This window comes from Peromyscus leucopus, chromosome 5 (genome assembly GCF_004664715.2).
Source record: "Peromyscus leucopus breed LL Stock chromosome 5, UCI_PerLeu_2.1, whole genome shotgun sequence".
Classification (NCBI taxonomy): Eukaryota; Metazoa; Chordata; class Mammalia; order Rodentia; family Cricetidae; genus Peromyscus; species Peromyscus leucopus.
In genome coordinates this window covers 145,023,148-145,048,110 of record NC_051067.1, presented here as the reverse complement: position 1 = coordinate 145,048,110, position 24,963 = coordinate 145,023,148, and the positions used below count along the sequence as shown (strand labels likewise).

The following is a 24,963-nucleotide window of genomic DNA, read 5'->3' as shown; positions in this document are numbered from 1 at the left end:
TACTGTAGTGTCAGTGATGGAGAGCCAGTGCATGGCGGAAGGAGGAGGACAGTGGTCTGTGAAGCCCTGGACCTGTCTTATCTCTACAGACATGCCAGCCTACATAGTACATGGGTGTATTCTGTTGATGAAAAATCTAGAAACTAGTCAGAGAGGCTCCTGAACCCCAGGCAAGCATGAAAATAGCCGTGTGGCACTAGCTGTACCTGAAGTGACAGGAAAAAATTAAGTATCTGTGTACTGTATTTCTAGCCTATGGCATTGTTCTTATAGTTGAGGTAACCCTCCTACCAGCTCCCAGATTCTCCCTAAGAAGGAAAAGGATGCATCCTGAGCCCAGTACCTCACCTGTTCGGAGCCTGTTCTGATGATTGATCTCTGTTTAGCCTGTCTGAGAATGCTAATGGATGTGGTGTACTCGGCCACCTAGGCCACTGACAAGAGACAAAAGTGAAGGTTGTGATAGCCATTTCTAGCCTAACCCAGAGCGAACAGTTGAAAAGGTTTCATGTCTGGAGAGATGGCTCAGCAGTCTAAAGCATTTCATGCTCTTGTGGAAGACCTGAGTTACATTCCCAGCACCCACATCAGGTGGCTCACAAGCACCTGTAACTCCAGTTCTAGGGACCCAACACCCTCTCTGCCTCCTTCCACACACATGCACATAACTTAAAGTGAAAGGAGTTCCCATTCAAGACGTCAACTGCAGCACCTGTGGGAACTCTCAGTAGCTCTGAGGAGTCTGCTGTGCTGCCACCTAAGGCCATGTTGGCATCATGGTCCATCCTGCTGCTGGAGGCCATGTTGGGGTCCATGTCCCATAGGTCACTGGGGACCATGTTGAGGTTCTTGGTGTATGCCGCCACTGGAAACCGTGTAGAAGTCCACGATCCGTGCTTCTGCTGGCTCTTCTGGGCAGGGAGGCTTCTTTGCAGTGGTGTTGATGACTGTAGACTCATAATTGAGAATGCGAGACATTGAAGGCTTCTGTGACACCCTCCCCCACCCACCCCCAAAAGAAACATTCTAGACAGGAAGCCGTTGAAGAGAGTCCTTCAAAACTGTGATAGGATTGTGAAGTGTAGCTCTTCACAGTTGATGGCTTCTGGGGCCACAGGATGGGGAAGGACTCAGTTTTCTTTAAGGGGCTGGCCACTAGGGAATTGACCATGCTCCAGTGAGTATATGGGCAACACAAATTGGACTAGTGTATTTTTTTCTTTTCTCTTTTTCTTTTTTGGGAGGGGACAGAGGTTGGTAGGTAGGTGGACTTCAGAGGAATGGAAATTGAGTGTGATGGGGTGTGTTGTGTGAAATTCCCAAATAAATGTTGGGGAAAAAGTAAACTCTTGGAAAAACAATCACTTCAGTGCCCAGAGATGTCTGTGGGACGGCCATCGAGGAGTAGCAGACGAGCAGGCCACTGGCGGTTGGTTTGTGTCTCTGAAGCTGGTGTTGGGATTGAGGCTGCCGTCATTTGTCTCCTTTGCCTCAACTGATGCTCGTCGAGGATGTTTCCTCTCTCATATGAGGTGCGCACTACTGAGCTTCAGGATGAAGACTGTGCCCATTCCCAGGCTTCTCCCTTTCAACTTTGTACCCAGTGTTCTCTGAATACATGCTGCAGCCTCCTCCCCAGGCCTGAGGAAGAGGCTTGGTGGGCGGGCAGTTTCTCATTCCTGCGTCACTACAGCAAAGGAAGCCATTGACTTAACAGTGCTGCAGTGTGTTTCTGTTTGAATTATTTTAAGTGCATTAACACCATGCCTTTATTTCATTCATAGCTCCAAAAGGAATTCTTCATCTCTCTCCTGATGTTTATCAAGAGATGGAAGCCAGCCGCCACAGAGTGACCTCTGGCACGACTCTAGGCTACTTGTCACCCAAAGATATGAACCAACCTTCAAGTTCTTTCTTCAGTATGTCTCCCTCATCGACTAGTTCAGCCACAGTTGCCAGGGAACTCCTTATGAATGGAACATCTCCTACAGCTGAAGCCATAGGTTTAAAAGGAAGTTCTCCTACCCCCCCTTGTTCTCCAGTACAGCCTTCAAAACAACTGGAATATTTAGCAAGGATTCAAGGCTTTCAGGTATGATTGAAAAGAAAACAAAAAGAAAATAAAAGAACCCATTAGCCCCCAATCCTTCATTTCTGTGCATCACAAGGCTCATTCTGGCCTGCTAGTGTGGCCTCCATTCTACTTACATTGTAAATTACGTAGGAACACAGAAGACAGAAAAAGAGAGCCATAGTACATGCCTTGTTTTCTCTCTTCTGTCCAGTAGTTCTGTTGCTGCTGCCTGGCTCTCTTCATAGTCATATTCACATTTATACTCTCACTCGCGCTCTCCCTCTCCATCCATCCCTCCAGCCCTGCCTTCCTCCTCTGTCCTGTCTCCCAGTTGGTCTTGGTTGGGTGCACCTGTCTTCTCACTGTGTTTTCCACAAACCGAGTTCTCCTTGAGACACTTGGCGTTAGTGTTTTACATCACTGTCCTGCTTTTTTTACAATTATGGTTGAGTTTTTCTGCTGATCATTTGATTTAATAGCAGTTTTGAATTTGCCATGCTGCAGCTGGTAATAATGTAGGTACATTTGTCAGGTTCAGCTTCCTGGAAGTCTGTTACCTTAGGATTCATTAAACACGGCACTGACAGTCATGGAATGCTTTCTAGTTGTGTGAGATATAATCATGAGGATCTGTTGTACTGAATCATGTGCTGAGCCAGAGAGGTGGAGAAGCATCTACCTCTGGTGGTACAACAGCTCTCTTGTGGTGATCTCAAACCAGCACACAGCTGAATTGTACGTACGGATTTGGGGATTACGCTTCTCTGTTTATTCTTTGTCCCCTTTTGGAGGAAAAAACACAACAACACTACTCCTTTAAATATATATATGAACCCTTTTAAAAGAATTGTTAAATGTGGGAAGGAAGTTCACGTGTGCTGGTTCTTAGTTGCCTTGAAAGCTGTGTACTGAAATGTTAACTGCCAGTCAACTGGATGAAACTTCAGCTTGCCTTCGTGTAGGAAGATATAGCTCTCTACATTTCACGGTCTCACCACTCTCCATCTTAGCCTCCCCCCTCAAGACCCAAACCTGTAATTTCCTGTAGAAATGTTCTAGAAGATGTGTACTGTGTAGAATGATCATGTATTATAACGTTTCACGGGGTCAGTTATGCAGTGGGAAAGAAGACCATGTGTTGGGAGTATTTTGCATGTTTGGTTTGGTTTCTTACTTCACAGATCCCTTCTGATTCTTTCAACTCTATTGCCAGGTAGTTGCTAGTGTTTTTAAATCAGACTATTAATATCAAGTTGAAGAAGATGTTACCAATTACTGACTCTGTCATCTGAAATTTAAATGCTTAATTTCGAGTTATAATTTTAGAATTTGTTGTTTACCTTAAGAATTACAATAAATCACTGTTTAAACAAAAGGCTTTGATTCATATAGTTAAAGTACTAGACTGATACTTAGTTCTACCAGTAATCTACGTAGGATAAATTACAATAAACTGTGATGAAAAGAAACCCACTGCTCATTCATCAATGCAGTCCTTTAGAAATGTCTGCGAATGGCACTCCAAACTGTACACACAGCACAAGTTGCATTCAGCTCGGAGCTGAGTTTTCCTTGGTTATAAAACAACAGATATGATTTTGCTGCCAGAAGAACTGAAGTTTTCAAGATCTCTCTTCATTAGTTCTTGGCAATGATAATGGCTATAATTTTATCAGATCTTTGCTTTAACCAACATGGGGTCTGCTACCCCCATGGCTGGGTGGCTGTTTAGGCTGCTCTTAAAAGCTTGTGCTGAGGTAATATGCTCTTGTTTATGGGCACGTTAAACATTTCCAGATCTGTGTTCCATGGTTTTTGCACGTTAGTGACTATAAGCAGCTGGTTTTTAAATATCACCGGGCTTCTTCACTTGAGTGGGTCGTGCTGTCTGTGGATCACAGCCTGCCAGCCGAACAGCAGTTTCTTTGGGAAGTGGACTCCAGTGTATCACATGAATTCCCATCATTGTGCCACTGTGGAAGGTTCTTTGTGGTTAAGAGTACTAAAGCATATTTCTTTCGGGGTAATTTCCTCAGGTAGAAAAATCTAACAGAATTTTTGTTTCTTACGTGATTGAATTAGACTGTAGCTAGAAATTGTAAGACCAGCTTGTGAGAGATGGTATGTCCTTCTGTTACTTTTATTCTGGAACTTGAAAAACAATAAATTGTTGTCTTTGTTCCTAGGCCAGTACCTTTCCATTTCATCCACACTGAACAGTGGTCATTTTTACAGAGCTGTGCAGATTCCCCTGGGGCCTCCTTCCCCTTGCCCATCGAATTTGAGTTACACTTCACAAGCTGCTGTGTGAGTGAGTGATGTCGTATTGCCAGGTGAAAACACTTGAGGCTGTGAAAAGGTTGCTTTAACTTAATTTTATTTTCACTTCCTAGTCTTCACTTGAAATTTACAAGTGACAAAAAGCTGATTTGCTCAGGCAAATGTGGGTATTAGGTTCACATCCTTCTGTTTAAATGTATAAAATAACTACAGTTATTACACAGTGAATGTTCTTCACACAACTGATTTCACAGAGCAGAGTGTGACTGACATTCACACATTCCTAATCACCCTTTATTCTCAGGAATTCCCACCGAAGATTGTTAAGTTTTATTTTGGTGTGTGTGTGTGTGTGTGTGTGTGTGTGTGTGTGTGTGTGTGTGTTTTGCATGTTTTTGCAGATGCTCTTGTAGGCCAGAGGACCTGGGTGTGTGTGTGTGTGATGCATGTTTTTGCAGATGCTCTTGTAGGCCAGAGGCCCCAGGTCCTCTAGAGCTGGGTCACAGGTGGGCGCTGGGAATTTTTACAAGAACACTCTGCTCCTACCACCAAACGATTTTCAGTATTTTAGAAATCTGACTTTTAGGTCCTTTCATAAATGAGTACTTTTTTCTCTGAAGTTTTATTGAGTATATTTTAATTATCTTTTTAAAACTTGAGCATTCTTGCAGATATATCATTTTTAGAAAATATTTATGTCAATGATTTGTACACTCCAGATGTTGTCCGCCATAACCAGTCTGCATCTATAACCCCTGCGCACTTGAGAAAAATAAGTCAAAGTTATAATTAAGTCATAGTGTTGCAGAGTTTCTCGTAAACCTTGCTGGTCTTTAGTTACAACACCACACAGTTTCAAAATTATTCGGTGTTGCAAGGAAAATTATGACAGCGATGGCTGGGATACTGTGCATTGGAGCTGAAGTAGAAGATTTTGCTTATATTATACTTTGCATTCTTCTAAAGTTTTTACCTTTACTGTGCTTTTCTATTCTCACATTACTCATAAATAGTAGAATGATCAGTTGCTTATTTAAAGGAGTCATTAGGAAAATTTAACTTCAAAATGAAAATGAATAATTCTAATAAATTTCTCTCCTAGATATATTTAATTTCAGTTTGCTCTTATCTATAATGTCATCACCATTCACAGAATGGTATCATTTATGATTCCTTTAGAATAAAATATATCACTTTATTTCTCACATAAGTGATATAAGGAAGCACTTAATTGGTGTTTCAGTTAAACTATATTAGTTTATTTTCCAAAATGGGAGTTTTAGATAGTGATGCCATTTCTAGCAAAAGGAGAATATGTACTTAAACAGGAAGCTTTGCTTTCAGGTAAAACTCACATTTAATACATTTCATCTGCCTTTCTTAAGAAGTTAGCGGCTTTGAGCTCACCATGATGGTCCAGGCTTTTTGGTGTTTACATGTGGCAGTCTGACATTAGTGCAGGTCACACCGTGATGCGGGCACAGACAGGTGGGAGAGACTAGGCTCCCTCAGAATCATTCTCCAGACCAGATACTTCAGAATCCACTTCAGAGTGACTGTTTACAGTGGGATATTCTTGTTGTTGGTGGTGGAAGTGTTAGTGTTTTAAGAATGGGGTATGTGTTTTTAAATGGACAATAAAAGCACAGTTTTGCAAATAGAATATGGAGAAAGAAGCTGTTCATCTACACTCCACATAGAAATGTGCCCCCATATTTTACATCTCCCATCTTACATCCCCCATTTTACATTCTCCTTGCAGCATAGCCTTTACTGTGTCTGAGTTCATGTTCTCATCTAAGCTATGATGCACATCACAATCCAGAGTGGCAGGAAGGATGCACCTGTGGTTCTGACCTGGGCTTAGTATACGCTGCTGTGGTTTCATTTACTCTTTGAAAGTGCCTCTTGGGTTTAACCTCAGCTGCTTTCCAAAGACTCGAAAAATGGGGTATGTATTTGGTCTTCCTGTAGTGGCCCTAAAACTCAGGAGTATTCTTTGGGCAACTTAAGTTCATGCAGTTTGACTTATTCTCTCAGATACTGCTGGCTAACCCCCCTGAAGTTTGCAGACTACACACCATATAACTATTCGATAAAAAGGGGTTATAGATCACCTCACTTTACTGAAATGGAAAAGACAGTAAAGAAAAATCGCATGTTTGAAGAAAGAAATCCTGGTGTATATAAGAAAACATACTTTGATGAGTACCAGTTCTACAGGTAAGAAACAAGGTCTTGGGTAAAGCAGTCCATAGTATTGTACTCCATTGTTCAAAACTGAGCCTGTTCTAAATAGCTGTAATGTATATGTTGTATCATTTGTATAAAACTTGGAGAGTAAAGTATGATGTGCTACATTAGTGTTTCAGAACTCTAAAGGCAAAGACACTCATCTTGAACCTCTCTGCACCAACATGTACATAGTGAGGCATAGAAAATATTTCAGAGGAAAACTAGTATGCAAGTAAGGTCGAGTCCTTCACATCACAGGAACCTCGGCATCCAGCTGAACTAGTGACCGGGTGCAGGGGGAAAATGGCTGTCATCATGCAGCCTCCCTAAGTCAAACCGTCCGTCACCTGTGTTATTTGTCAGAAGATATTTCAACTCAACATGAAGATTTTGCTATCTGGAATTATTTGAAGATGAAATATTTGAAGGAAATGTGTTTTTTATTTTAATGTGGATTGTATTTCTTTTTGGTAGAAAGATTGACAATGATGTGGATTTTTTTTACCCAGTGACATACGATTAATTATAGCACCCATTGTGGGGCTGGCAGCCATGTCATGTTGAATGATTCCAGTGTTGCCCTTTTTTCCAACATTCAGTACTGTCTAAAGATGCCTAAATTTCCATATAGGTTGCTCTCTCCTCCCACTAGGAAACTCTTTAATTATATTGCATTGATTGACTGGTTGGTTGGTTGGTCGGTTTGTTGGTTGGTTGGTGAGGGTGGTTTTATGTGTGTATGATTGTGTGTGCATATGGAAGTCAGAAGAATCTCCTTTCTCTCCTTCCATCATGTGAATTCCAGGAATTGAACTCAGGACATCAAGCTTGGCTGCAGCCTCCACCAAAGAAAGAAAATGCTCTGTGGAATAATGAATATAAAAAAGTCTTGAAACTCAAAAAAAAACCCCAAACTACCCACCTTAACACTTGGGGGCATCTGACTGTTTAGGAGACACAAGGATAAACGAGGGAAGGAAACTAATATTTATGAACTGGCTTATAGTGTACATTGATATAGGCATTATGTACATTATGTCGAAGTGGCTGGCACATTTGTGCTTGGAAATCTTTTGTTGTTGTTTGCTATTTTTTTTTTAAATTTTAAACCATAATACTTGCATGGTGTTTGAAGGCTGGATCCTGTAGTATGGCTAGTGTGTGATGGTGGCCTGTGGTCTATGGATACTAGTTTGTTTTAACCAGAGGTCAATGATGAATAGCTTTATGTCTGGCCTTAACTTTGCACAACTGGTCTGAGCCATCTAAAAATTCTGACTGTTTTGAGTGGAAAGGGAGTTTGGGTTTTGTTCTAAAATAAGTGGTGGCACATGCCTTTGATCCCAGAGGTTGAGAGGCAGAGGCAGGTGGATCTCTGTGAGTTCAAGACCAGCCTGGTCTACAGAGCGAGTGCCAGGACAGCAAGGGCTACACAGAGAAACCTGTGTCAAACAAAACAAGTTATATGCAAATATTTAAGGCTGTACAGGGTAAATATCATATTAGTAATATAATACATTACTTTCCTAATTGTGATTATATTTTAAATCTTGACATATTTTAGGCTCTAGAAAGTTCTACCACCTTAATATGGCTACATCAACAAAAGATTTAGGAGTGACGAGATGGCTCATTGGTAAAGACACTTGCTGCCAAGACTGACAGCCTGAGTTCAAGCCTCAGGACCCCCATGGTGGAAGGAGACAGCCAACTCCTGCAACTTGTCCTCTCTGTCCTCCACATCCCTTGCCATGATGGCATACGTACCTGTACACACACAAATATTAAATAAATAAATGTAACAAAAATACTTAACTCTCAGAAAATGGGTATTGGGAAAATGTAACTATGTATAGTACGATCCTTTTATAAGTATAAGCAAAATCTTGAACCAAGTTTATTGATTGGGATATTTTGGGAAACAAAGACTCCTTCTGGAAAATGACATTAAGGTCACAGTTTGTACTCTCACTATGGATAAAGAGGTAGTAGATAGTTTGTGACAAATGTCCATTCCTTTAGTTTGTATGTGAAGAATGAAATAGACACAGGCTTAATCTGACTATAAAATTTGATCTCACTGAACACTGGAAGCTGTGGAGCAGAGGACAGGAAGCAAGCGCTTGTGTAGCCACTCTGGACAAATAAAGCACTGAGTACAGAAGTGATGGTTAAGGAGGGCACTGATGGGTAAGTCAAACCATTACAGAAAGCCAGGGACCACTGTCACAGAGTTCACACATTATACAATCGGATAAAAGTTGTTAAGAATCTGCAGTCTGCTGCATGAAGTTATGTAGTCTCTGTCCCCACCGAATTGATATGTGTCATCATCAACGTGACTTGGTAAGGTTTAAATTGAGATGTGAACTACGTCAAGAATTGTGAATGGGAATGATCAGTTAACTGAAGGAATTAGGAAAGAATCATAACACTGGAGACATTGGGGTTAAGTTTTCAAGAGAGCATAGGCACTTAAGGTGGCTAAGAAGAAAAGCAGCTACAGGCAGAAGAGGCAAAGTACTGAAGGCGCAAATGGACCTTGTGCTTAGATGGCCAATGGGGAAGCGGAATGATGCGTGCGTTTTATTAGAAGTTCACCACATATGACTGATTTGCAGAAAGATCATCCTGTACACATTGTAAGCGAATGCCAACAGTCAGAACGACCAGTAGAGGGTTTTGTTTTGTTTTGTTTTAATATGAATCTAAGAGAAATAGCAACGTTTGAATTATAATAGCTCTAGTGGGCATAACAGAATGAGGTTATGATACAGTGGTCTCAGATATAACTGAGAACACTCAGCAGTCTTGTGTGCTGACTTCAAAGCAAGAGTTACATGTGTTGACATGTCAGTAGTGACCATTTGATGGTGTTATGAGTGAGTGTGGTAGGCAGGGTTTTCCTTTCACTGTGATAAGATGAAGAAGCAGAGAGGAAGTGGAAGTCTCATTTTTACACCTGTGGGACATTCAGCTGGAATTGTCCAGTAGTGATCCCAGGTGGGTGATAGTAGATCAAACGCGCAGATCTGAGTCGTCACTATATAGATGGAACTGGGTCATGGGGGCAAACAGAGTTAGCTGTGGAGAGTGGCCAAGCCCTATCAGATTGCTGGTGGACTCTAGCATGTAAGAGATCCATTGGGTCATTGCCATAACCAGTGCATGTGGAGCCTCTGCCTCCAGACCAGCCAGCAGAGCACGTTACACTGAGCACGTCGCGTGGACATAGCAGTTGGAGTTCCTGCCCTGTGATGAATAGGAGTGTGTGGAGGGTGGAGCCCAGGTGCAGAGGAAGGAAGTCACAGAGGTATGGCTACTAAAGTCAGCTTACTGCTGAGACAAGTTGTTTGGAAATGGGACAGATGCAAATAATGACTCGACTCCAGAAGTAATAACCGTAACTACACTTTCTAAATGTTTTCATCAGTGCTATTGAGAAACAGCGTACATACAGTAAAGTCTGCTCGTTTTAGTTGTAGAGTCTGGTTCCTTTTTAAAATGTCTACAACCACGGCACTGCTGCTCCCACCACTGTGAAGCATGCGCTGTGCCCCTGGGCCACAGACTCCCCATGCCTTCTGAGCTCTAGACAGCTGCGGGATCCTTTGTGGCACCGAGGTTGTCTGGTTTTATATAAATGGATTCGGAGCTTTGGCCTGTCTCCTACCCATAATGCCAGATGCATCGTTGTCTTGTGAGTCAGCACTTTGCTCCTTTTCGTTGCTAAGTACTAGTCCATTGTATGGCTGTATACCAAAAACTGTCTCTGAGTTTACATGTTGGTGGACATTTGGGTTGTTGTAAGTTTGGCACTATTATGAATAATGAGGTTTATGAATATTTATATGCAGGAGTTTATACAGTTTCCATTTCCCTTGGGCAAACAGCACAGAGTGGAGTTGGTGGCTCATACAGTTGGTGTACACATACTTTTATTAAGAGCACTGATTCGTCTTCAGCGTTGTGCCCCACACCCACCGGTGTCGGGGGTCCTGCTGCCCCTCTGCTTGGTCTTTCTAACCACAGTTACTCGGTTGAGGGTGTGCTCGTGTGCCATTCACATCCCTCGTGTGGTTCACTGTCACTTAACTAGTTCTTTTTATTTTAAATATATTCTTCCAGAGTCTCATGGTGTCTACAGTGAAATGTGATCATACCCACCCCCATCTCTCCCTTCTAACTGCCCCTGGAGCCCATGCACATCCTCCCACCCACCTCCTGTCTTCTTTTTTCTTTTTTCAAGTACAACCCTTAGTGGTATTCCCTACACACACACCAAGTCCAGTTAGTGTGCTGATGTGTGTGGTGTGGGGTCATCCACTGGAGTGTGGGGACTGGCCGGTGGCCACACCCCCGTCGGCTCACAGGCCATTTGCAAGTGCCTGAAACCATCATGGTTTCAAATTGTGATGTTTTGTTTTGTTTTGTGTTTTGTTTTTTGAGGCAGGGTTTCTCTGTGTAGCCTTGGTTGCCTTGGAACTTGCTCCATAGACCAGGCGGGCCTCAAACTCAGAGATCCATCTGCCTCTGCCTCCTAAGTGCTGGGGTTAAAGGCGTGTGCCACCACCAACCTGCTTGATTGTGCTTTTCTTATTACTGAGTTACAAGGGTTCCTCGGATACTGAATACAGCCACATTTGCATCAATGTTACACAGATGTGCCTCATATAAATGTGCCTGCCTCTGACCCACCTTTTCATTAATGTGATCTTTTGAAAAAGCTTTCTGTTTTGATGAAGTAAAAAAACTTTTAATGCCCCCTCCAGGCCCCCTGTCACCCCAGCAGTGGATTTTGCCTATTTGGTCTTATCTAAGAAATCCTTGGCTACCTAAAGTCTCAAAGACTTTTTGATTTTTATTTTTAAAGCTGTATCTTAAATATGTGTCTGTGTGGTTTTTTTCCCCCAATTAGCATACAAGGCAGTGTATAGCATCAGCATGTCCTCTAAGAAAGCCTGCCAGCAGCACCCCTCTCTCTCCGGCCTGTTTCTGAGTGTCTTTACATTTGAGAAATGAACTCCGGATCATCTTCTGTAGATGAGTCTTTGCTTCTTGGGTCTTGTAACCTGTTAAGCCTCTTGGACTAAACTACAAAGTGTCTTCTCCATGCTAATGCCCTGGCCGACACCCAGTTCTCGCCTTCAGGACCTTGGCTTTCCCTGTGTTGCCTCTGTGCTGGGTGATACAGGTGTAAGCCAGCAGTGGGGGCTGTTTATGCCCAGATTTGGGGGCCCGTTCTCGTTTGCCTCTCCTAGTGTTCAGGATTTATGCCCTAAATTTCAAGTCAATCTGCTAGCCCCAGGCCCGCGGATACTTGAAGATAGTACGCCTTCACTTAGGTTTCTGTCATCTGACCTGTGCCGATTGGAGACCCACCACTCTCGGCCAACACTCATATCTTCTGTGTTCTTTCCTGTCGTGTTCCCTAGGGTCCATCTGAACCCTGAACCCAGCCGTCAGCGAGGGTTTGGGTAGTTTGTATTCCAGATAGTGGCTGCGTCATTTGGACAGTTCTGTGGCTCCTAGAATTTCTCCCTTACATACCTAGCTCTTCTGCCAGCCCTGAACCCCTTCTCTTGCCACTTCCAGCTGCCAAGACTTTAGTTTTACATCTGTAGACCATGGGAAATAGACTGTCCTCGGCCATCACTGCCACAAACAAAGGATGAACATAAAATTATACTTTTTCCTACGCAAGCATTTTGGCCTTCCAAGGTGAAACTCTGACTTGGTTATTCCTGAATTTGATCCATTTTAGCCATCACATATTTTTAAAATCCAGGTCTTAACATTGATACCTGCAAGAGACTTAATAATTCATCCTCCCATTAACAAAAGCTAGAATTCTACCAATACATTTTTTAAAATTCCACTGAATTGACCCTTTAATTACTAACTTGTAATTTTGGCATTTGCCAACAGGAATCAAGCAAAATATGGAAAAATCTATATATACAAAGATGTTCAGTATCCAGTCTATTCTATTAACAATGTTTTAAACAAAAGAAATGTATTCTCCTCAAGATTCGGAGGCCTGACTTCAGCTCTCAGTGGCAGGAATGGCTGTTCTAGAAGTTCTCAGAATAGTCTGTTCTAGACCTCTCCTGGGTTCTGTGGCTGCAGGCCCCAAGCTCCATGCTGCATAAACTCGCCGTTTCTGAGTCGCCTCGGAACGGCCACCTCTGGGCCTCTGTACCCATGTCGTCTTTGTTCCTTTAAGGTCAACCCCAAACCCAAGATGATCTCATCTTGAAATAATTAGCTTACTAACACTTGGCAGAGATCTTCATTTCAAGCTAAGACCTCATTCAGAAGCACAAGGCCTACGCATCTGCTTATCTCTGGGAGCCTCTGTTTATCTGGCTGTGTTGGCACCTCTTGTGAATGTGCATATTTATTTCTTTTAGCACATTTGGGGGATTCTAACTGTGTCTTCTTCTAATACTTTTTCTGTCCATTTTTTCCTTTACTCTCTTCCGCAACTTTACTTACATGCCTCTCAGGTATTGCTCTGAGCTTCCTGAGACAGTGTTTTTTCCCATTCTGGACTAGATAATCATTTCTGGTGTTAAGAAGTTTACTATTTATCCTCTGGGGTTTGTTTGGTTTTGCACCTTGGACAGTACGCTCTTCTGGAATTTCCATATGCATCTTTTTCATAGTTTCTGCTTCTCTGAAGAAAGAGACTTTCTACCCTGTCTTTCTTGACAGGAGTATGGAGTATGGGTTAGTTTCTAGTCTTTTGAGTATGAGTTACCTCTTCCTATATCTTCTAATTCCATATTACATCCTTGCTGTTAGGAATGGTGGATTTTAGAGGCTGGCTTACATTATCCTGAATAGTGTGTTTTCTGAGGCACAGTTCTGGATGGACTCACACTCCAAACTTTGTATTTCTTTTCAGACTTTGACTTCTGAGACAGTAGTCTCTCTTGGTTCTGCATCAACTTTCTGTATGAAATGCTGCAAAGGGAAATCTCCTGGAGTTGGCACTGGGTGAATATTGCTGCAGGATAGCATGAGTGTAAATTTCTTTAATTAGTAAATGATGGGAACAAGGTGAAAATGGTGATGAGTACTTTTTCCTACAGTAGATATGTATCTCTGGGTTTGGTGTTTTTATATAACTGTCATATAATTCTCACAGTTATATTGAGTAACCTATAGGTCACCTTTCTGGCCTGGGATCATTGCGTGACCCCATACTATATTTAGTTATAACCCTGCTCCCCTATCAAGTAACCATTCTTGTGTCTTTCATAATCTTGATGCTTTTTGAGGAATACTAATCACTTATTTTTTAAAATGTTTTTTTTTTGCTTTTATTAATTGATTCTTTGTGAATTTCACACCATGCATTCTGATCCATCTTACCTCCCCATCCCTTCATCACATCTGCCCTCTGCCCTTGCAACCTCTCCCCCAAAACAAAACCAAATTTAAAAGAAAAAACAAAAACAAAAAAATAAGAAGAATCTTATTATTCATGGAAGCCATAGTGTGGCCTGTTGCGACATACAGTTTACCCCTCAGTCCATTCATCTTTACCTGAGAGCATGCATTGCCTCGAGTCATTGGTCTGGCTCTAGGCCTCTGGCTTTTGCTACACCACCTATGATAATGGGCTCTCCCTGGGGCTCCCCTTGGATATCTTGTTGTTGTCCTGTGTCATGGAGATCCTGCTGTTTTGGATCTGTAGATTCACCCCCTTCAGATGCTCTAACAGTTCCTAGAATCAGAGGATGTTGGCATGCGCCAACTCCTAGCCCTGGTTCCGGGCCTAGGTGGTAGCTGGGTTGGTCAGCCCACCAGTTTTCCCTCAGCCAGGCAAGCTCTCCAGCACTGCTTCATCTAGCTCACACAATGCAGCCTGCAAGGAGCAGGCCAGTTCTCCTGCTCTCCTGCCTCACGTCTAAGTCCCCCTCACTCACATCACCGGGGCCAGCTCTACTGTTTTGCTCAGGCAAGGAGCTGGGCCCTCTTTGCTGACTGCTGTAGGGGCGCATGAGTGGTAGAGTGGGGTCAGCTCCTCCGCTCTCACGACCTCGGGCCGGGCTCTGCTGCACCACCACCACCACTCCCCCCCACACACACACACCCCAGGTCAGCTCCAGTGTGTTGCCCAGGCTGGGTGCAGGGCCTGCTCTCCTGTGTTTTGTAGCTAGTGTGGGGCATGACGGGTTCTCTCTTGTGACCCTGGGCTCTCTCGCCTGCCACAGGTAGCAAGGGGGAGGCGGGGAGGGCATCTTTCCCTCACCCATTCCACCGCATGGCATATGGGGGGGGTGTCAGCTCTGTTGCTCTCACACCCTCAGGGCTGGCTCATCTGTGAGGGTCGGGGCTTGCTCTCCTAGTCTTGTGACCCTGGCTCTCTCACCTGGTCTCAGGTGGTAATGGGTGAGGGGGAAGGAAAAATGTTCTTGAATGGTTTTCTTTTGATAATTTTTCATGATTTTGAAAACTAGTTTGAAGCTATGTGGGGAGATTTGTTCTCTTTATTGAGACAGGTTCTCATGTAGCCTAGGCTGGCCTTTTGCCGTATAGCCAAGGATAACCTTGGACTCCTTGCCTCTCCTTCCCAAATGCTGGGACTATAGACGTGTGCCACTGTGCCCGCCGAGGCTGTGCGTTTTTCTGTGAGCCTCTCACAGAAACGATGCATCCACCTCGAGGTTCTGAATGCAGCTGCACTGAGGGTTGTCTGCAGTATTCCCTCTGGACACACGCTTCATAGGCCAGCAGCTGAGAAGAGTCACAGTGAGGAGCAGAGCATGCTGTGTTCACTAACACTTTACTCTTGGTGTTTGTTCTTTTCAGTGGACTTCCAAGGTGGCTGCGCTGTCCTTCTTTTTGATTGCAGCCATTGCTTCACGGTAGCTGTACCAACCACGCTTGCTCCCTTTCATGGAGAATGCTTTGGGTTCCCTCACCCCTCAGGGGCATCCTTACTATTGAAAACCATGCCACCTGCACCTTCATGGTTCCTGTTCTGGAGTGGCTTTACTTATGTAGGTCGAGAGTTGCTTCCCACAGCTCCCAGAGCTTGCCTCTTGAATTCTCGGAAGTGGGGTTTATCATTTGTGGGTTCCCATGGGTTTACACCATGGGACTTGCTCTTCCCTTGTCAGCTCCGGCCTTCTGCCAAAATGGGGTAAAATTCCAGCAGTTGAGTTTTAGGATTCTTCTTCAGTCCCTCCTGGTATCTCTTCCTTGTTTGAAACACTGATGGTATGCATATTATTCCATTATTCCTGTGGTCCCACAGATCCTTAAGACTCTGATCATTTTTTTTCAGTCTTCTTTCTGTTTTTCAGATTGAGGGTTTGTGGGGTTTTGTTCTAAGTTTTATTGGGTCAGTCTTCCAGTTCAATGGTAAGCCTATCCACTGAGTTGTCTTGTATTTGTTTGGACAGACTTGCTTTTCTTCTACTTGTTCTAAGTGTGTGCAATTAATTACTGAAACATTTAGAAAAACTTGTCACCTAAGTCTGCTTCGTCTTGGTGCTGGCATTTGATGTTTGTCTTTTCTCACTCGCATTGAGATTATCCTGTTCCTTGGTATGAGTGATGTTCTATTGTATCCTCAAGAGTTTAAGTACTGTATTCCTGAAACTCCGGTTTTCAAATGCTCCTTTGATAGTGCCCAGCTGGGGGTGGGCTGAGCTGGAATGGCATCGTGGGTCATGGCTGGAGCCTGGCAGACAGAGGTCTGGTCACCTCAGGACAACAGGGAAGCTTGTTGAGAGAGGAGAAAGGGGCTGGTGTCTCAACAGCACCCCCAGAGACATGTGCCTAATGACCCCACTTTCTTCCTCTGGTTCCCCCTCCAAAGTGGTGCCACTTGGTTACTGTTTTCCACATGGCTGACACCATGATGGGAGGAAGGGCTTGGGTGCGGCTGGGTGGTGGTCAAGACTTGACCCTCTGGGATGTCCTGGGATGCCTTTCTTGAAGTGCCAGGAGAGGTGGGGACTGCGTTGTCACTCGTAGGTGAGAGTCTTGGACGCCCGCTTGCCTTTCACTTTCACCATATTTGGGGAGTTGACTCTCCTCGGAGTCTCACAGGCTGGAAGTTATGAGCTCCCCAAAGGACTTCTCCTGTTGCGGTAGGAGTCAAGTTTGCCCTTTCTTCCCACAGTGATAGCCTGGAGTAGGCCTAACACATGCTATCGAAAGTTCTCTGTGTAGTTAGTTGTTATTTTCTGGCCCTTTGGGGACCCAGAGAGCTTGCTTTGAGAAGCTTGTTTTCTTCCCTCCCTCTCTTCCTCTTTTCTTCCCGACATAGCCGTTGGCACTTCCGGGTTGGGCTGTAGCTGTAGCTCACACCTAGTCCAGGGTGTGTCATGCAGAAAGAAAATCCAGAAGCTCTCCCCTGCACTGGCACTGAGTCCTGAGGTCCCTGCTTGTTCTGCCTCCCTCTCTCCGAAGTCTTGGTTCACATACACCATCGGGAGCTTTCTCCTTGTATATAGCAGGCAAAAAAGGGAAAGAAAATCTGTTCACCTGATATGGGAGCAGAAATTCACAAATGTTCTTTTTAGAATGTTTTAAAAATGTAATTATATTTTAAATACAAGTGTATTTCTATATGTTTCTAAAATACCAATTCCCTGGTAGAAAGTAGCATATTCCTCTGATGTTATATAACAGAAAGATATAATATCAGTGTACAATGGAAAGATTTCTAGGGTCTTGTCTCTGTGACCCATGTTCTTGAAGTACTACCCAATATGATAGACTTCTGAACTATCTCTGCTGAGTGAAGAGCTTGCATGGGCTAAACTCCAAAGGTTAGTGACCTTTGAATCACAATTTGCCTTTGACTTTGAAAATCATTTTCCTTATGAAACAATTAATTTTGTGCAAAGCCCTGTAGATTTTAGTATGGCTTCTTACACGTGTGTGTGCTTGTGTGCGTGCGTGCATGTTTATCAAACCACGAGCACCTCCTGCAAAAGAAGAAAGCTCCCTTTGTGGCAGATAGACACTTAACTTAGAGTCACGTAGTGCTGACAACCCGTCTGTGTTGCCATTGCCGGATAAGTTTTATGTCTTTATACGTCACTGACAGATCTGAACACCAAATACAAACGTGCCATTTTGAAAGCTCATCCAAACATAAGCTTTCTGTCTCCACCCTTGTGATGTGATTGCATTCCGTCCCTTCCTCCTCCCCCTTTAGAGGTGACAGTGTGACGAACATACTGCGTGTAGAGTGAGACAGGCTGCCATCACATAAAGCCCTGGTAGGTGCCCAAGCATATTAAGTGCTTACATTTTTGCAACAAAGCAGTAGATATGGTGTTAAGTTCTTAGTTGTAAAGGAGACTGAGGACAAAACTTCAGGGGAAGTCAGTAACAGACACTTTCCTAATTAATTTTGTTCTTAAAATTGTACATCTTGTCATATCTTTTATTATATAAGTCAGGCTATAATGGTAATAAAATACATATTTGCATTATTAAAAACCACGAGCAAGTCATAGTACCAAATGAGTTTCATAAACATTTTATTCACTTTTAAATTAAGTGCATAAATATTTGTGAAATATATACATAGAACTAAAGTAATGTGTGCTTAGTGACAAGTTGGTCCTCGTGATAACTTCCATATCATTTAGTAATAGTTTACATATCACTTAATGTATAGGTACATTTGTGTAATATATGCATAGAACTAAAGTAATGTGTGCTAGTGACGAGTTGGTCCTCATAATTGACATGTCATTAAATGATCATTTACATATCATTAGATGAAAGTCTTCTCTACAGAAATAGAAGTGTATCTGTTTACTTAGTTCAAGATTTATAAAACAAATCGGTTTCATACTTGCTAAGAACATGCTATTTGAATGAATAAGGTTTAGCCTTTAAACCTCTATACGTTACTCCTAAATCAAACATGGCTCCCGTGTGGTTGTAGTGGATGTAAGAATGGAGCATGTTTTAGTGTCCTGAGATGTGTTACTCCGTGCTGTCTCGTGTCTCCTGTCTGCCCTTTTCAGGTCCGGGCTTCCTTGTGGTAGCCACCCGGCCATCACTGCTGCTGCGGAGTGAGCTCCAGGTCTGAACCGAGGTGGGCTAAGCATCCTGGCTTTCCTGACACACGGTCGTGTGTGTCTAATACACAGAGGAGTGGCCCTTCCTTTGTCCTTAGTGATGTAAAGAGAAGCCTGCTTTCACCTGAGTCTCTTCCATCCCCTCATCCAACAGGAGCAGCCAGCCTGTCAGCCAGCGCCCACTGGTTCGGCACCTGGCGGTCCTAAGTGGGACAGTTTGACTCAGCTCTTTGGGTAGGGGGAGGGATGGAGAGGGTGGGAATAAAGAGTGATTCTCCTTTGGACAGCCCTCATATTGGGCATGAAAAAATTCATAGAATTTTATGTAAATGATTCCAACACAAAGTATTTTTCTATTATAAGACTAGTTGAAGTGTTTTTCTCTTTAGGAAAAGGAAATCTTTAGACTGCTACAGTAACTGTCAGAATATAAAAGTGTATAATCTCACCTGGGCGAATTGGCTTGCAAGTCAAACTAGGCAGCATTTGAAGATAACAGTTACTACACAGGTTTGCACGTTTCCAAGGGAGCCCTTGAATTCAGTTGGTATCTAAATGTCTGACTCCGGTTTTTGTGGAATAATCTTAATAAATTTAAGAAAAAGAAACAAAATGTCAGTTCTTAGTTGTGAATTGTGCTAAGTCTATGGCTGTAAGTACTTTAATCAGAGCATCAAATCGGCATGATGGCATGACATGGAAACACTAAATCTTCAAGAGGATAGGAAGGTGGCTGTTGTAATCTTCCACAACTGTCTCTACTGGGTTTTTTTCTTTCACTAGAATCAAAGTTCTGTGACATTGTGTCATTATATGTGGGAGTTTGGGGGCCAGTGGTTGAAACCCATTTCTTCATTTTTCAGAAAGATTTTGCCCGGTTAGCTTTAAATACTCATGGATTATAGGACATGACCTAATTATTTCTACAGTGTCTGAGAATTCAGGCTTCCCACCAGTATTTGAATCAGAATAGATAACACTTTTTAATTTGACAATTTTATGAACATGTTTTTATATCCAAGAAAAAAATATGCCCAAAGAGAGCCATTTGATACTTATGAATCATTAGTCAGATATGTAAAGCCTAACTCTCTTTTAGGCCTCTTATCAACATATTATTATGTTTGTTCAATTTGAAATGATGTGGTCCTTAAGTAGTAGTTTCATTGTATTTGCTTTAGGGATTTTTATCTGGCTTATTGAGTTGTATCAATGCATGGGGGGCAATAGGAAACGATTTTCTATTTCTTCAGTCATGGCTTTCCTCATTGTGCTACCAAATCTCCCGTTTGTATTCATGTTTATTGCTTTGGCAAGTCCCAAAGTTTGCTGTTTACCTTTAGTTCTTAAAACAGTCTAGTCCAGTGTCTGGGAGTGTAACTGAGTGGCATAGCACTTGCCTAGGGCTTGGAAGGTACCAATTGGTCTAGCTCAGTTTAGTGTTGGGCTGCAGGCTTACACCTCTCTCATGAAAGCCAATCCTTTTGGCCCCAGAGTCTGGAAGATGGCAAGTGCATGCTGGCCTCTGGCCTCACTCCAGGATCCTTGAGTGTGTGTGGCTGCTGAGGTATGGCTTGATCTGGTTCTGAGATGCTTTCTACAGTCTCCCTGTTCTATCCCCTTCTTCTGGTTTTTTGAGACTTGAAATAGTACTAGAATAGAGAGAGGTGACCATGTCAGCCTGATTTCATCTACTGATGATTTCTGCATAGTCAGTGTCCATGATTTCCTCAGACATTGGTTAATTCTCTGAGCTCCTCTGGCCCTGAGGACAGCTCAGGCTCCTTTGTGTGTTTTGAGTCCTAGGCCATGGACCTTCTTCCCATTCCAGCTCCTCTGTATTCTAAGTAGTTGGACCAGTTGTTCTGATTCTTAGAAGTGGGTGGGTTGGTGAACAAGGTCTGTCCCTAGTTGATGGGTACTGTCTGGAGCTCCTTCGTGACAGGCCATGGGTCTTGGTGTTGATGATGGGGTAACAGAAAAAGCCTCATGATGATTGAGTTCCTTCTGGGAGTGGTGTTTTGTTGTTTGTTTATTTGTTTAAGTGCCATAAGCATTTCTTCCCCCTCACATACAAGTTCATAGGCTGTAGTCTAGGGCTGGTATGACAGTTCCCAGGGTGTGAAGTTTCTTCAGTTACCACTCTGCTATGTCTAGGTTTCTTCATGGTCAAAAAAGTTACACTCTGAATAGCAAATTGACCAGCAAAGAACAGCATGAGACACACACCTGAAATGTTTTTAAAGTTTCCAGGCAGCTACCACAAACCTCTTTTGTTTGTGTTCGGCTCAGTCATCTGACCAGTCAAGACTAGGAGCTTGGAAACATTCCTAACTGTCGGCACCGAGTACTGGCTAAGTGTTGCCATGGGAGGACGCTAGCAGGCAGCTCCCAGCAGTGCCACAGTGCTGCTGAAGGAGGCCTTCGCAGTTATCGTCCATTGCATACGCACCCTAATATCACATGTTCACAGGACGTACTGTAGTTTATCACAGATGCATGGTAAATTGTAGATAGTTCAGGGAAGGGTCTTTGGGCAGTGATAGCTAAGCCAGGGTGATGGAAACAACATTTGAAACCCATGCTTCCAACTGGAAAGTCTTGTAGTTTTGTCCTTTCCAGCTTCCATTTCTCTAGGAAAAAGAACAAAGCCGCAGTGAGCTGGCTAACATATAACTGTCCATCATCACTCTGTGCTGTGGAAGACAGGCATGCCGTTCATACAGGCTGTGCGCTGGACACCGGGCCAATGGTGATGTGTTGTCGTAGGTTTAAAATGTGTGTGTCTTACAATAACATGCTATCACTCTTCCATAAGCGCTCTCAGACTAAGCTGTCACAGTGTCACCCTTTATTGCCTTTAGTGTAAACTGTTGGGGATGTGTTTCATTTTCCTCTGTCATCCCCACCGACTCACAGGGAGCAGCACTTGGACATCCTTGAGCTTGTAGAGACTGACGGAGACACAGTCTGCTCAGGAGACACAAGACAATGAGTTAGAACTGTTCTTAGATCTTTTCCTCAGTGGAGACTACAGAAAAGCATTTTCTTAGCAAAATCCTCATTGTCCCTTGGAAATGGGTTTACATTGACTTGGTTGGGGCTCCAAACTTTTACAGATTCCCAGGAGGAAATTCCTCTATCCCCAGGGCAATGGTGCCCATTTCACAGCCCTGCTGGAAGAGCAGGATTCATATTGCTGTGATTTCCAGTCAGATCGTGACATATTATAACATTAACGTGGTCCATATTCGCTATTAGAAATACATAATCTCTATGCAACAATCAGAATAAAACCTCAGGCAAGGAAGCAGTGATACATATTTTAGTTTTCTTCCTCACAATTCAAACATCTCTCTCTCTCTCTCTCTCTCTCTCTCTCTCTCTCTCTCTCTCTCTCTCTCCCTCTCTCCCTCCCTCCCTCCCTCCCTCCCTCCCTCCCCCTCCTCTCTCTCTTTCTCTCTCTCTCTCTCTGGTTTTTTGTTTGTTTGTTTTTTTCGGGACAAGGTTTCTCTGTGTCCTGGAACTCACTCTGTAGGCCAGGTTGGCCTTGAATTCCTGCCTCTGCTTCCTGAGTGCTGGGATTAAAGGCATGAGCTACCATCACCCGGCTCAAAAAATATCTTTAAGCATTTAACGAACTAAGCAAGCTATAGCTAATGGGATCATTTTTCCTTATAATTAATAGGACTCTCATTTCCATTTTGTGTTTCTATTTTCACTAATGTATCGTAGAACTAGTGTTCTTACTTGTGAGACGAACCCTTAAGAAGTCACTGACAACAGGCCCGGAGAGGTGGCTCCCTCGTGCACAGACTTGAGGCCCTGAGTAGGATTCCCAGCACCCACATAAACTCTGGCTGTGGATACGTGTGCCTGTGACCCTAGCGCAGGGTTCAGGATGAAGAGCCAAGAGGAGCGTGGGCTTGCTGACAAGCCAGTCCTAGCCAAAAATGGCAAGCTGCAGATTCAGTGAGAGCCTTTGTCTGAAGGGAGGAAGAAAGTGATAACGCAGGGCTTGATGTCCTCTTCTGGTCCCCGTGTAGAGGCACAGATGTGTGTGCCCCCCCCACACGTGCACACATAAACCACATAAATCCCCTAAAGCACATGCAAAAGACACTGCCAGAACATTCCTGGGAGCGGATAAGTGGTGGAAATATCCTAGTGAAATGAAGTCTCAGTCTCCCACCATGATGCACCCACTCAGACGTGGAGTGTCTTACATCTGGTTTTAATAATGGTTACCTTCATAATATTCTGATAACTTTATTTTGGTCTGAGCTTTACAAATCAATTCAATTTAATTAGTCATAATGTCAGAATTTTAAACAAAACATGATATAGTGGCATACATTCAGCGGTGTGTGTAGGGTCTGTAATGTAGAACTTGGAGCATGTCAGTACCAATTAGGAATCACATAAACACCGAGTCGAAGATGAGGGGAAAAAAACGATGTTGGCAAATTTTTATTAGCATCAAATGGACTCTGACCAGTGCTTTCGCTCAAGTCCTGTGTGCACTGGTGTTGAAAAAGACCGAGCTTGTAAATGGGAGTGTGATGCTTAGTTTTTCCTTCTTCACTGGGCATAATGAAGAGCATTTCCTGTAATTAGCTGTAAAACCTAAGAAGACGCAAGATGGAATTATAGACTTTCCTTAGACGTTGGATTATTCTAGAAAGGTTTTTGTACTTGCGGCATGTTCTGCATAAACGTTAGCAGTTTTCTTGGAATCTACACGTGTTGACTAGGGATCTGTTCTGTCTGGCTCCTTCTTTAAAATGCCGTCCAGCAGATTGTATGTGTTCTGTGATAGCTTCACTACTATGTAGACAAAGTGGCGAGAAACATGTGACCTGTGTGACCCTAGCCCCTGTGCAGATGACCCCATGCTACGGGACGCTCCACTGAAGCCAGCCATGACCGGGTGTCCTTTGCTGCTGTCCATTTGCTGCATTTTGGCCCAGCTGAAAACCATGAGGCCTTGGTGAGGAGACTTTACAAGCACACGGCAGCTTTGCTTTCCCTGATCGTTAGTTCTGGCACCATCGGTTAAACTCTTGAAACATCAAAAAATTCTTGAAAACTCAAAAACATCAAATGCCTTGTCTTGGGAGCATGTTATCTTAAGAATTTTAAATTATTTTAGACTCCTTGTTTGCAGCACATTATTAACTTAAATATGGAATTTCTTATGAGGAAGACGTAATTGCCCTTCTGTGTTTTTATTGTCGATAATATTGTCAGTTTTCCTCAGGAGTCTCAGTCTACAACACAGTTTGGATACTACTGACGTGCCACTCTGATATACTCATCTGGCTCTGCCCCAGTTCATGTTATCTATCAAATAACCACATGACCTTTCAGAATGGTCAGCTTAGTCCCATAATTTGGGTTATTCCTGAAATAAGTTCTAGTGTCATTGTTTTATTTTTAAAGGCTTACTTCTGGAATAAAGATGAAAATCTGAAAAATTACATTGTTTCTTAATGAACAAACTCCTCTGGTTGTCTAGCTAGCTTCTTGAGACAACATATATACAGAACCCTTAGTTAGAGGGTCTGGGTCCCGGAATTTCTAGCCTTGAGCCGTCATTCAGAGACTGTGTAGTCAAGAGCCGACCTGACTCGCTGTGCTTTCTGACTCAGCCATGGAACAGTGTAACCCACTCCCACATCCACTTCTCAATAGCTTGAGGATGCCTGTAGTCTTCTGTCCGAGCTGTGCTCCTTTTGATTGGCTAGACCACCTTGATGGAGAAAACAAAGGGATACAGAAACACAACAGTGCGTCATCTCAGTGGCTGGGACCAGGTTAAGCTCTTTTTCCCCAGTCCGCTGTGTCTCTGATTTGGTGTTTGGAGTCATCCTTTGTGTCTGGTAGGGAGACCCTGCAGTATTTAGGAAAGAGCAGATGATTGGTCATGAAATCTGAGTTTTAGAAAATAATCATGACATGTTAGTTACAGATTCCGGAATGGGTGCTATCACTTCTGTGACTCCATTACCTGGAATGTTAAATGGAAGAGTTGAGATGATTTGCAGTATCCTAGTGCTATTGTTTCATGATTCTGTCACTGATCTTACTGGTCCTTGAATGAACCCAGAGAAAACTAGGTGCAGTTCGCTGATGTAGAAAATAGCTAGCAACCCCTCCATTGCTGTTTGAGGACTTTATTATACCAGTGTCCGACCTACCTGCCGAAGACCACACAGTAGGTATCTGAGGCTTGCATAAAGAAATATTTCCTTGTGTGCAGCTATGTGTAAGGCTACATGGTGCTTCCTGGTCACATGGGCTACCGGG

At 43.2% G+C, this 24,963-nt stretch overlaps 1 protein-coding gene across 10 annotated transcripts in view; it reads left to right on the top strand.

Moving 5' to 3' along the window:
- The window catches only part of Stau2 (staufen double-stranded RNA binding protein 2), a 299,895-nt gene that overhangs the window by 182,436 nt on the left and 92,496 nt on the right, over positions 1-24,963 (top strand). For 9 of the 10 annotated variants that reach the window (XM_028864627.2, XM_028864624.2, XM_028864626.2 and 6 more), the window contains one exon: positions 1,785-2,092. In XM_028864627.2, coding sequence (XP_028720460.1) covers positions 1,785-2,092 — 308 coding nt within the window. Of the gene's footprint in view, positions 1-1,784; positions 2,093-8,153; positions 8,392-24,963 lie in introns of those variants that run through there. The other variant, XM_037206426.1, reaches the window with a different exon arrangement.